Source organism: Bombina bombina, chromosome 1 (assembly GCF_027579735.1).
Source record: "Bombina bombina isolate aBomBom1 chromosome 1, aBomBom1.pri, whole genome shotgun sequence".
Taxonomy (NCBI): Eukaryota; Metazoa; Chordata; class Amphibia; order Anura; family Bombinatoridae; genus Bombina; species Bombina bombina.
In genome coordinates, this window is record NC_069499.1 from 491,927,254 (window position 1) to 491,941,521 (window position 14,268).

Below are 14,268 nucleotides of genomic sequence, written 5' to 3' on the forward strand. Positions count from 1 at the left end.
AACAAGCAGAGAACCCCCTTTCTGGGGGTTAAACACATTGTGAGAGTCTAACAAATGACAGCATTTTATCACTACCTTTAATGGTCCTTTAACTAATACATATTTCTACTGTCCAAAAAACATAAATTATGCTTACCTGATAATTTAATTTTTTTCCGTGGGAAAGAGTCCACAGCCGCATTCATTACTTTTGGGAAATACGAACCTGGCCAAGAAGAAAGGAAGAGGCAAAGACACCCCAGCCAAAGGCTTAAATACTCCTCCCACTCCCCTCATCCCCCAGTCATTCTGCAGAGGAACAAGGAACAGTAGAAGAAATATCACGGTGAAAAGGTGCCAGAAGAATACAACTAAGACGCCCCACATAAAAAAATGGGTAAGTGGACTCTTTCCCACAGAAGAAAATTAAATTATCAGGTAAACATAATTTATGGGTTTTTCCCAATGGGAAAGAGTCCACAGTCGCATTCATTACTTTTGGGAAAACCATACCCAAGCTACGGGAGTGTACAATAGGCGGCCCATTCTGAGAGCACCAAGCCTGAAACCACTAACCAACAAAAACCCCACTTCATCCGAAGCCGAGAAAACTTTAAAAAGGAAAGGCTTCAAGGACACTGACCAGCAGATAGTCCAAAAGCATAGCTAGAGACCGCAAAATCGGACTCAACTGAGCCACAACACCATCGCCCAACAGTCGGTCCCTCACAGCTCACCACTCACTAAAGAGGGGAACACCAGCCTAAACGGGCAAGGAAGAACCGAAGGGAAACCACAAAATCCATAAAAGGAAAACCCCCAATAGCGAGCCCAGCTCACAAAGATCCAAATGGATCCTGACAGACAAGGGGAGGCTTCGCCCAGACCAAGCAGAAATCAGAGGTTTAGGACCAGGCATATAAACAGAGAAACCCTTCTCTGAACATCGTGCAAAGCACCGAAAGACAACTGAAAACATTGTCAGAACTAAGAATACTAAAGTATTCAGACAAAAAAGAACGTGTAACAGACCTGGATGAAAAACCCTGAGTCAAGAACACGCAGCCATCATCAGGATGGCATAGAAGAATACTTGCTGAGAAGTAAAAAGTGTCCAGCAAGAGAACAGATTGCAAAAGAAAACTTCCAGACAGAGGGCACACTCTAGGCAATCGAAGCCGCCAGACCTACACACAGGGCTCCAAAAAGGGGAAGCACATAACCTCAACGAGGCCCACTGCACCCCCAAGAGAGAGAGATTACACCCAGAACCCGAAGGTGTATGGTAACCCTGGACCTTCTGCTTGCAAGCTCAGGGAGTTAGCTACTATGCCAACCTAGATCCTGAAGATGACAACACATCTCAGAACCCACTCCCAGTCGGACCAGCCCAAGCATCGGCAGGTCTGAAACAGGAGAACAGAAGAACCCCAACACCATCTCAAAAACGAGCGGAAGAATGGCCACAGCCATCCCAACAGAGCACGGGTGCCAACCCGACTCCTTAGAAACAGACGACAAGGCCATAGACCCAAATGAATCTAACAAAAGGCCCACCATAGTCTCGACACGGAGCCAGCAAGACTCCAGATGGAACTTAACAACCCAGAGAAAAACTCCCCTCTCTGAAAAGTTAAACTCTCATTTCCAACCTCCTGAAATCCAAGAGAATCCCTAGAAAAAGGACCACACCTCCATAAGAAGGAGAATAAGCCCCCCACCCTAAGAAAAGGGATGGTGCCAAAAAGGCAGAGCACCTGCCCACAAGACACAAAGCAATCTCCAGCGCAGATGAACTTGGAAGGAATCCCGCTAAGGAATTAGCTTGCTAACACACATCCAACGTGCAATAGCTGCAGCAGAGACACTGCAAACCCATTCGCCTGCACAGCAGTGAATCCATAAGGTTACCACAGCAAGCTGACCAAGGGAACCGACCATGAAGGTGTAAGTCCAGCCCAATGAGCATGAGCACTCAGACAACCTGGCCAACCGTGACCAGGTCAATTAGTCCAAGTAAAAGGACATAGCCCAAGTTCCCAGGAACTGGGGAACCCCGAACCAGCCTTAGAGCCAAAAATTCCGGCAACAACTCCACAAAGGTATAACACTGAGCAAAGCCTCAGCAACCGGAAACACCAGGGAGAAAACAGAACCTAGTCTCCAAGTGTTTAAACAAAAATATCTGAGAACATAACACCCCATCTGATATAAAAAACCAGACCACAGGGAGATATCAATGCAATATCCCGATCAAACCCGGATAACGAGATAACTCGGCAAGCCCCGGACCAAGGAAGAGACCACTCCTTGCCAAAGTTCAATGCTCCAAAAGAGCTAAGGCGTTAAAAGTCGTACAATGACATTAGAGCCCATAGACTCTCAAACAGCCGTAGGACAATGTCAGGAACTCTTTTGGCAACAGTTGCACCTACACTCCTTCCCATTTTAAATCATTTTTCCATGTGACCTCAGCAGCCTATTTATCCAGCCCTCACCCTCATACCTTGCTTGGTAATTTGATTCCTTTGGATATTTGCTTTCTTGTGTATGCCATACAAGCATCTCTCTATAGAAGGTACTTTGGATATCAACTGTTCCATTTCCAAACACTGTACTTACTTGTTGTATTCATATCCACAATAAAAGACCTGCGTCTCTCTAACACAGCTCCGGTGAACTCTGGACAGTATCTGTTTCACTAAACACGCCGCAGCGTTTCACGTCACCCTGCAGTGCGACTCAGGCAATCTACACAGCCTCTTGTGCAGTTTACTCTGCTGAAGATCCGGGGTAAGTCTCAGCTACTTCAACGCTACGCCTCCATTTCTAACAACTCACACTGCACACGGAAAAGAACCATCTCATCAGGTTATGGGGAGGACAACTCAAATCACGTAAAGTGCGAAGTCTGAACTTACTCTGCCTTCACTGTAAAAAACTGTTACTTGTGCCTAACAAATTAATCCTATGCATTCCTGCTAATTTCTGGACTGTTGCTATGCTATCTAATTAACTCCAGTAACGCTTCTGTCATAGAACTTTTCTATTCCTGATTCTCTCACTTTGGACTCTGTTGCTAATGCATAATCTTCCAAAATAACCCCCACTGTTTGAAACATTACTCGTCATTAAGAACTATATAGTGTATTTCTAAGTTCTAATTTGATACTATTAGTTTCTGCTGGACTGTTTGCAGATCTCAAGATATCCAATCTGCAGTGTATTGATAATAACTATCATCTTAGACCTCATCTACCTCTGTGATTTATTTCACAAGTGTTAACATCTTAATTGACCTATTTTTAGGTCACCCTCAGTTCTATGAGCAAAACCAGGTTACATCAATCAAGATATAACCGCAGTGTGGTGTGAGACTGAGTGGTATATATTTTATGTATATAATGTACTTACATAATATCCTTACAGACAACAAGCAAGGGGATAACCCGAGGCCAAAATCACTTGAGCAAAGGCTGGTCTTCGCATCACCTCCATACAATCAGAGGATCATAGAGAGAAAAAGACGCACAGTATCCCCAGCTCCGAGCAGAGCCCAAGGAAACCACGCCCAGTGCCCCTAACAGGGAACGACCATATCCCGGAGGGGAACCCAGGTCCCTAAAAGGAAACCTAACTCAAATGGAGACAGCATAGGAAGACCAAAAGGTCTCATAAAAAACAGCTAGCCAGTACACAGTCAATGTGCAATAGCTGCAGCTGGTAACATTCTGCAACCCATCCGCTGCAAGGCAGCTGAACTACCCAATAAACTACTAGCTGCTGAGAACTAAGTCCAGAAGGACAATTCCCAGGGCCTCAAAAGAAAAAAGGCCAAACTGCCCAACTCGGCGGGAAAAGGGCGCAAGCCCCCCAACTCTCCACAACAAGGGGAGGAGCTCTAGAGTCTGACAACCCCAGACACAAGAGAGAGATGCAGCGGAACTCCACTGACCCAGTCATCCAAATTGAAGGCTATAAGGATTGAGACAATCCTTCCTGGCTCACGGACCCACCGGTCCTCTGCTAAGTTGAACACAGAGGATAACATGAGCACTCTACCGGACCAGCCAAGCAGAGCAGCGCCACGTGTCCGAACAGCTACCAGACAGAACTGAACCCAAACAGGACCAGCCTGCAATCCGGGTCCTAACCGTCAAGCCGCATAAATCCTCCCTCAGAGGGGAAGAAGGAAAACAGACAGGACATCCTATCAGATGAAAATAAAATACAAGGCAACCCGTAGGTTAATGCCTAAAAAGAAACAGGCCTCCCGTAGGACCATCCAAACGGAGCCCTGAACTTCCAAAAAAACTGGAATAGATCTCAATACATGGACAATCAGGAGATTACATCATCCCTGCATATCTAATGAGGTGCGCCATTCGAAGAGCAGACTGTGAACGCGCGCAATTCTGTAACGAAAGGCACAACACTCAGGGACAGTCGCACCCGCAGGGAACTGTACAGTCCAAGGTAGAATACCCGTGACAACAGGAGCAGGGAAGGGAAGGCACCACCCTGTCCTCAAACTCTATTCAATTTAGGAAATAAAGGTTCATCAGGCAATATGACCTCTGGAACCCCTGAACTCACCAAAAACTTCCTTTAGAAGAAGCGCAAATTCCTAAAACTAAAGTCTGGCAGCTGGAGGTTGAGAGGCAGCAGACTATGGCCCAGAAAGTTCATAGTCTCAGAAAGAACTTCATCCTCGGATAACCCTATCAGTTAAATCCAAAAATTATTTGATGTACTCTGGGAAGGAGTGCAATATCTAACCTTTCGCTTGCGCTTAACAGGGCGAGGTAAAGCATTAAGGCCGCAGACACCGCCGTCTGAACTGCGAAGTAACGTCTGGAGAAAAAAAGGTCCCCTCCAGATGGAGGATCAGCAATGGTACGGGAAAACTGCATGTGTATAGAGATAATAATGTAGGGTATGCACCTCACTGAATGACAACTCCTCAGAGGTGGATGGCTCTGTGATATCAAACATGTTTGATATTATCACTTTATCAAGGCATATAGAACATAATTGAGAGGGGGTACTAGGGCCTTCTCCCCATATAAACAGGAATTGCTCTTTAGGAATAGAGGGAGTGCCCTCTAAAGAAACCAAATCCTCCATCACTAGTGAAATAACTGGAGAACTAGAGAGATAAAACATCCTCTTTTTTTTTTTTTTATAAAATAACGGCACCTCTATACCCCAATGGCTGGGGAACTCACCACCTCCTATGACCCAGATAGTACAGAGATTTATGACTCCTCTCTGACAGACACCCAGTCAGGAAATAGGGAATGAATCACATAGTGCACAATGCAGAACGGTCCCTGCTATGAGAGAAAGCGCGCCAAGCTTGTAAGCTGCATGGCTCTCAAAGTGAAAGTGAAACCTGTATATTTCATAACAGCCTAAGAGCCCATAACATCTCACACATAAAGCAGCATACAATCAAATAAACACATAAGATTATTATTCCCCCCTGTTCAATAATCCCCCTAAGGAGATATTAACCCTTGATTCTATAAAGATAAAAAGGCGCCACACTGTGACCCTGTCTTCTGTGTTAACATTATATAATAAAACATGAAACGATCTTACCAGAATCTACGCCGTGGAACAGGAACACGGCCCTTCAAGTGTGACAGGTCCTAGCATCGCTCCTGACATGGACTTGATAGAAGAAAGCAGTCTGCAAAACTCGTCAACCCCAATTGATGTAGGAGCTGTTAATATGAGTCAGGATGGTGTCGCAGAGGAGAGCTCTCCCTGCATCTCCGGACTCTAATTTTCACCCAGGCCCTCAATGAGAAGCTTATAGGGCTACTTAAAACTCCTGTCCCATTGCTAAGAGTAGTACCCTCCATAAGAGACAAATCAAATTCTGACACTTCTCTGCCAACCTCTTGGGACAAAAGGCAAAGAATGACTGTGGGATGAGAGAAGTGGGAGGAGTATTTAAGCCTTTGGCTGGGGTGTCTTGGCCTCCTCCTGGTGGCCAGGTTCTTATTTCCCAAAAGTAATGAATGCGGCTGTGGACTCTTTCCCATTAGGAAGAAAATTAATTTCTTGTCACTTGACACTGCAATAGTTTTACCTTTTCCTCTACAACAGTGACAAACATTCTTATGCACTCCCATACTAATTCCCTACCTGACTACTGCAATTTCAATGCTTCCGCCATACTCACCACCTCAGCCGTCTTGTGAGTCCCTTCTCTGGCTCTCACTAGCTTTTCAAAAATTCTAGCCTGCCCTTACAGAGCCTTCTATAATACTGCACCTCCCCTTCAGACCTCATCTAGTAACCAAATACAGTGTACCAGACCCCGGTATCCTGCTTCCATCTTAAGCCTCATCAGAACCTTCTCTCACCTGCATACAAAGAATTTCTTCCATGCTGCTCCTATGCTATGGAACTAGAACATAATATTCCTATTTAGTTTCTACCAGTCTCCACTATAGTGTAAACTTTTATATATTCATAATCTTACCCATGTACGCTGCCCAATGGAGAGCTCTTCTGTCCTTTTTATCAAAGGCGTTTATATTTGCTCCTTTGGCTATAAGTAGATTTACCATCTGAAAAATAAACAAAAAAGATCTTTAATTTTGGCTATAAGTAGATTTACCATATGAAAAATAAAAAAAAAAATCTTTAATTTTTATGAATATATTTTGCCTTTAATATTTAGAGGTGATGAAGCAATAGAAACGATTGATCATGTATACAACACAGATTAAATGCAGTGTTCTCCACAGGACCTATTTAGGGCTCAATTACTTGTGACACGCTAACTATTGAGTGTAAGCAATAAGGAATTTATCACGGCTCTTTGTGTGCATCGGAAGAATTACGAGTTGAAAGTAGACGTGCATCGTGTTAGTGCGACTTCAGAGCTCTGGTTAACTTTGACGTGAGACAAAAATAAACATTATTTTAAAAAAAAATTGTATAAAAAAGTTATAAGGACTTAAATATATGAGGTTCTAGGCGAAAAAAATGCATGCAAAGGGCTTTAACATAGAGATACATACATATGCATGTATAAATATCTATATAAATATTTATCTATATATATATATGTGTGTGTGTGTGTGTGTGTACAGATGTATTTATTTATGTGTGTATATATGTATTTACAGACATATATAAACACATAAATGCATATGTATACATATATAGATATATACAGTATATATCTATACACTCACCCGCCACTTTATTAGGCATCTAGACGTGGTAAAGACAACTTGCTGAAGTTCAAACCAAGAATCAGAATGGGAAAGGGGATTTAAGTGACTTTGAACGTGGCGTGGTTGTTGGTGCCAGACGGGCTGGCCTGAGTCTTTTAAAAACTGCTGATCTACTGGGATTTTCACAACCATCTCTAGGGTTTACAGATAATGGTCTGAAAAAGAGAAAATATCCAGTGAGCGGCAGTTGTGTGGACGAAAATGGCTTGTTGATGTCAGACGACAGAGGAGAATGGGTGGACTGGTTCGAGATGATAGAAAGGCAACAGTAACTCAAATAACCACTCGTTACAACCATACTATGCAGAATACCATCTCTAAACGCACAACACATTGAACCTTGAAGCAGATGGGCTACAGCAGCAGAAGACCACACTGGGTGCCACTCCTGTCAGCTAAGAACAGGAAACTGAGGCTACAATTCGCACAGGCTCACCAAAATTGGACAATAGAAGATTGGAAAAACGTTGCCTGGTCTGATGAGTCTCGATTTCAGCTGCGACATTCAGATGGTAGGGTCAGAATTTGGTGTAAACAACATGAAAGCATGGATCCATCCTGCCTTGTATCAACGGTTCAGGCTGGTGGTGGTGGTGTAATGGTGTGGGAGATATTTTCTTGGCACTCTTGGTACCAATTGAGCATCATTTAAACGTCACAGCCTACTTGAGTATTGTTGCTAACCGTGTCCATACCTTTATGATTACAGTGAACCCATCTTCTGATGGCTACTTCCAGCAGGATAATGCATCATGTCACAAAGCTCAAATCATCTCAAACGGGTTTCTTGAACATGACGATGAGTTTACTGTACTCCAAGGGCCTCCACAGTCACCAGATCTCAATCCAATAGAGCACGTTTGGGATGTGGTGGAACGGGAGATTCGCATCATGGATGTGTGGCCGACAAATCTGCAGCAACTGCGTGATGCTATCATGTCGATATGGACCAAAATGTCTGAGGAATGTTTCCAACACCTTGTTGAATCTATGCCATGAACAATTAGGACAGTTATGAAGGCAAAAGGGGATCCAACCCGGTACTAGCAAGGTGTACCTTGTGTGGCCGGTGAGTGTGTGTGTATATAACAGAATTTATGCTTATCTGATAAATTACTTTCTCTTACGGTGTATTCAGTCCACGGATTCATCCTTACTTGTGGGATATTCTCAATCCCTACAGGAAGTGGCAAAGAGAGCACACAGCAAAGCTGTCCATATAGCTCCCCTCAGGCTCCGCCCCCCAGTCATTCGACCGACGGTTAGGAGAAAAAGGAGAACCATAGGGTGCAGTGGTGACTGTAGTTATTATAAATTAAATTTGAACCTGACTTAAATGTCAGGGCGGGCCGTGGACTGAATACACCGTAAGAGAAAGTAATTTATCAGGTAAGCATAAATTCTGTTTTCTCTTACTTGGTGTATTCAGTCCACGGATTCATCCTTACTTGTGGGATACCAATACCAAAGCAATAGGACACGGATGAAGGGAGGGAACAAGTCAGGTAACCTAAACGGAAGGCACCACTGCTTGCAAAACCTTTCTCCCAAAAATAGCCTCCGAAGCAGCAAAAGTATCGAATTTGTAAAATTTGGCAAATGTATGCAGTGAGACCAAGTCGCTGCCTTACAAATCTGTTCAACAGAAGCCTCATTCTTGAAAGCCCATGTGGAAGCCACAGCTCTAGTGGAATGAGCTGTAATTCGTTCAGGAGGCTGCTGTCCCGCAGTCTCATAAGCCAAACGGATGATGCTTTTCAGCCAAAAGGAAAGAGAGGTGGCAGACACTTTCTGACCTCTCCTCTTACCAGAATAGACAACAAACAAGGATGATGTTTGTCTGAAATCTTTAGTTGCTTTTAAATAGAATTTTAAAGCACGAACCACGTCAAGATTGAGTAAAAGTCGGTCCTTCTTAGAAACTGGATTAGGACACAGAGAAGGAACAATGATTTCCTGATTAATATTCTTATTAGAAACCACTTTTGGAAGGAAACCAGGTTAGGTGCGCAAAAACATAATTTATGCTTACCTGATAAATGTATTTCTCTTGTAGTGTGTTCAGTCCACGGGTCATCCATTACTTATGGGATATATTCTCCTTCCCAACAGGAAGTTGCAAGAGGATCACCCAAGCAGAGCTGCTATATAGCTCCTCCCCTCACATGTCATATCCAGTCATTCGACCGAAACAAGACGAGAAAGGAGAAACTATAAGGTGCAGTGGTGACTGGAGTTATAATTTTAAAATTTAGAACCTGCCTTAAAAAGACAGGGCGGGCCGTGGACTGAACACACTACAAGAGAAATAAATTTATCAGGTAAGCATAAATTATGTTTTCTCTTGTTAAGTGTGTTCAGTCCACGGGTCATCCATTACTTATGGGATACCCATACCAAAGCTAAGTACACGGATGATGGGAGGGACAAGGCAGGAACATTAAACAGAAGGAACCACTGCCTGTAGAACCTTTCTCCCAAAACCAGCCTCCGAAGAAGTGAAAGTGTCAAATTTGTAAAATTTGGAAAAAGTATGAAGTGAAGACCAAGTTGCAGCCTTGCAAATCTGTTCAACAGAGGCCTCATTCTTAAAGGCCCAGGTGGAAGCCACAGCTCTAGTGGAATGAGCTGTAATTCTTTCAGGAGGCTGCTGTCCAGCAGTCTCATAGGCTAAACGTATTATGCTACGAAGCCAAAAGGAGAAAGAGGTAGCCGAAGCCTTTTGACCTCTCCTCTGTCCAGAGTAAACGACAAACAGAGAAGAAGTTTGTCTAAAATCTTTAGTTGCCTGTAAGTAGAACTTCAGAGCACGGACCACGTCTAGATTATGCAAAAGACGTTCCTTCTTTGAAGAAGGATTAGGACATAATGATGGAACAACAATCTCTTGATTGATATTCCTGTTAGAAACAACCTTAGGTAAAAACCCAGGTTTAGTACGCAGTACTACCTTGTCTGAATGAAAGATCAGATAAGGAGAATCACAATGTAAGGCAGATAACTCAGAGACTCTACGAGCCGAGGAAATAGCCATCAAAAACAAAACTTTCCAAGATAAAAGCTTAATATCAATGGAATGAAGGGGTTCAAACGGAACACCCTGAAGAACTTTAAGAACCAAGTTTAAGCTCCACGGAGGAGCAACAGCTTTAAACACAGGCTTAATTCTAGCCGAAGCCTGACAAAAGGCCTGGACATCTGGATTCTCTGCCAGACGTTTGTGTAAAAGAATAGACAGAGCTGAAATCTGTCCCTTTAGCGAACTAGCGGATAAACCCTTTTCTAAACCCTCTTGTAGAAAAGCCAATATCCTAGGAATCCTAACCTTACTCCATAAGTAACTCTTGGATTCGCACCAATATAAATATTTACGCCATATCTTATGGTAAATTTTTCTGGTCACAGGTTTCCGAGCCTGTATTAATGTATCAATAACCGAATCCGAAAACCCACGCTTTGATAGAATCAAGCGTTCAATTTCCAGGCAGTCAGTCTCAGAGAAATTAGGTTTGGATGGTTGAAAGGACCCTGAATTAGAAGGTCCTGTCTCAGAGGAAGAGACCATGGTGGACAGGACGACATGTCCACTAGGTCTGCATACCAGGTCCTGCGTGGCCACGCAGGCGCTATCAGAATTACCGATGCCCTCTCCTGTTTGATCCTGGCAATCAGTCGAGGTAGCAACGGAAATGGTGGAAACACATAAGCTATGTTGAAAACCCAAGGGGCTGCTAATGCATCTACCAGCACCGCTCTCGGGTCCCTGGACCTGGATCCGTAACAAGGAAGCTTCGCGTTCTGGCAAGATGCCATGAGATCCAGATCCGGTTTGCCCCAACGACGAATCAGTTGAGCAAATACCTCCGGGTGAAGTTCCCACTCTCCCGGATGAAAAGTCTGGCGACTTAGGAAATCCGCCTCCCAGTTCTCTATGCCTGGGATGTAAATCGCTGACAGGTGGCAAGAGTGAGACTCTGCCCAGCGAATTATCTTCGAGACTTCCAACATCGCTAGGGAACTCCTGGTTCCCCCTTGATGATTGATGTAAGCCACAGTCGTGATATTGTCCGACTGAAATCTGATGAACCTCAGTTTTGCTAACTGAGGCCAAGCTAGAAGAGCATTGAATATTGCTCTTAATTCTAGAATGTTTATTGGAAGGAGTTTCTTCTCCTGAGTCCACGATCCCTGAGCCTTCAGGGAATTCCAGACTGCTCCCCAGCCTAGAAGGCTGGCATCCGTTGTTACAATCGTCCAATCTGGTCTGCGAAAGGTCATTCCTTTGGACAGATGAACCGGTGACAACCACCAGAGAAGAGAATCTCTGGTCTCCTGGTCCAGATTTAGCAAAGGGGACAGATCTGAGTAATCCCCGTTCCATTGACTGAGCATGCATAGTTGCAGCGGTCTGAGATGCAGGCGCGCAAATGGCACTATGTCCATTGCCGCGACCATTAAGCCGATTACCTCCATGCACTGAGCTACTGATGGGCTTGGAACGGAATGAAGGACACGGCAAGCATTGAGAATCTTTGATAACCTGGACTCCGTCAGGTAAATCTTCATCTCTACAGAATCTATAAGAGTCCCTAGAAAAGGAACCCTTGTGAGTGGTAACAGAGAACTCTTTTCCACGTTCACTTTCCACCCATACGACCTAAGAAATGCTAGAACTATCTCTGTATGAGACTTTGCATTCTGAAAACTTGACGCTTGTATCAGAATGTCGTCTAGGTACGGAGCCACCGCTATGCCTCGTGGTCTTAGTACCGCCAGAAGTGAGCCCAGAACCTTCGTAAAAATTCTCGGGGCCGTGGCTAACCCGAAGGGAAGAGCCACAAACTGGTAATGCCTGTCTAGAAAGGCAAACCTTAGGTACCGATAATGATCTTTGTGAATCGGTATGTGAAGGTAAGCAGCCTTTAAGTCCACTGTGGTCATATATTGACCCTCTTGGATCATGGGTAGGATGGTTCGAATGGTTTCCATCTTGAACGATGGTACCCTTAGGAATTTGTTTAAGATCTTTAAGTCCAAGATTGGTCTGAAGGTTCCCTCTTTTTTGGGAACCACAAATAGATTTGAGTAAAATCCTTGTCCCTGTTCCGATCGCGGAACTGAGTGGATCACTCCCATGATTAAGAGGTCTTGTATCTTTACTAGGTTTGCTGATAACCTCGAAAGATGGAACCTCCCTTGTGGAGGAGAGGTTTTGAAATCCAGAAGGTATCCCTGAGATATAATCTTCAACGTCCAGGGATCCTGCACATCTCTTGTCCAAGCCTGGGCGAAGAGAGAAAGTCTGCCCCCCACTAAATCCGTCTCCGGATAGGGGGCCCTGTCTTCATGCTGTCTTAGGGGCGGGAGTAGGCTTTCTGGCCTGCTTGCCCTTGTTCCATGACTGGTTGCCTTTCCAACCCTGTCTGTAACGAGCAGTAGTTCCTTCCTGTTTTGGAGCGGAGGAAGTTGATGCTGCTCCTGCCTTGAAGTTACGAAAGGCACGAAAATTAGACTGTTTGGCCTTTGGTTTGGCCCTGTCCTGAGGAAGGGCGTGGCCCTTACCTCCCGTAATGTCAGCAATGATTTCCTTCAAGCCGGGCCCGAATAAGGTCTGCCCTTTGAAAGGAATGTTAAGTAGCTTAGACTTGGAAGTTACATCCACTGACCAGGATTTAAGCCAGAGCGCTCTGCGCGCCTGTATGGCGAATCCGGAATTTTTAGCCGTAAGTTTGGTTAGATGTACTACGGCATCTGAAACAAACGCATTAGCTTGCTTAAGGGTTCAAACTTTGCTCAAAGCCTCATCCAATGGCTCTGTGCGAATCGCCTCTTCCAGAGACTCAAACCAGAATGCCGCTGCAGCCGTGACAGGCGCAATGCCTGCAAGAGGCTGCAATATAAAACCCTGTTGAACAAACATTTTCTTAAGATAACCCTCTAATTTTTTATCCATTGGATCTGAGAAAGCACAGCTATCCTCCACCGGGATAGTGGTACACTTGGCTAAAGTAGAAACTGCTCCCTCCACCTTAGGGACCGTCTGCCATAAGTCTCGTGTGGTGGCGTCTATAGGAAACATTTTTCTAAATATCGGGGGAGGGGAAAAAGGCACACCGGGTCTATCCCACTCCTTACTAATAATTCCTGTAAGTCTTTTTGGTATAGGAAAGACGTCAGTACACACCGGTACCGCATAGTATCTATCCAACCTACACAATTTCTCTGGAATTGCCACGGTGTCGCAATCATTCAGAGCCGCTAATACCTCCCCTAGTAACACACGGAGGTTCTCAAGCTTAAATTTAAAATTTGAAATTTCTGAATCCGGTCTCCCCGGACCAGAACCGTCACCGACAGAATGAAGCTCACCACCTCATGTTCTGCAAATTGTGACGCAGTATCAGACATGGCTCTCGTGTCATCAGCGCGCTCTGTCCTTAACCCAGAGCTATCGCGCTTGCCCCTTAATTCGGGCATATTATATAATACTTCTTTCATAACATTAGCCATATCATGTAAAGTGATTTGTAAGGGCCTAGATGTACTTGGCGTCTCAATCCTACGCATCTCCCGAGCGGGAGACGCAGGTACTGACACGTGAGGAGAGTTAGGCGGCATAACTTCCCCCTCGTTGTCTGGTGATAGTTTCTCTATCGGTACAGATTGACTTTTATTCAAAGCAATATCAATACAATTGGTACACATCGTTCTATTGGGCTCCACATTGGCTTTTGAACATGATGAACAAACAGTTTCCTCTGAATCAGACATGTTTAAACAGACCTAGCAATGAAACTAGCAAGCTTGGAAATCACTTTCAATAAGTTTACAAGCAATATAAAAAACGCTGCAGCGCTTCAAAAATACAGATATAATTAAACAATTCTTAACAAGAAGTGTAGTATTAGCAGAGGATTGCACCCATTAGCAAAAACAGAATTTATGTTTACCTGATAAATTACTTTCTCCAACGGTGTGTCCGGTCCACGGCGTCATCCTTACTTGTGGGATATTCTCTTCCCCAACAGGA

The 14,268-nt window shown here is 44.3% G+C and overlaps 1 protein-coding gene across 1 annotated transcript in view; it reads right to left on the reverse strand.

Moving 5' to 3' along the window:
* The window catches only part of ANKRD44 (ankyrin repeat domain 44), a 601,641-nt gene that overhangs the window by 246,258 nt on the left and 341,115 nt on the right, over positions 1-14,268 (reverse strand). Inside the window, exon 6 of the mRNA XM_053712853.1 lies at positions 6,476-6,563. Coding sequence (XP_053568828.1) covers positions 6,476-6,563 — 88 coding nt within the window. The remainder of the gene's footprint in view (positions 1-6,475; positions 6,564-14,268) is intronic.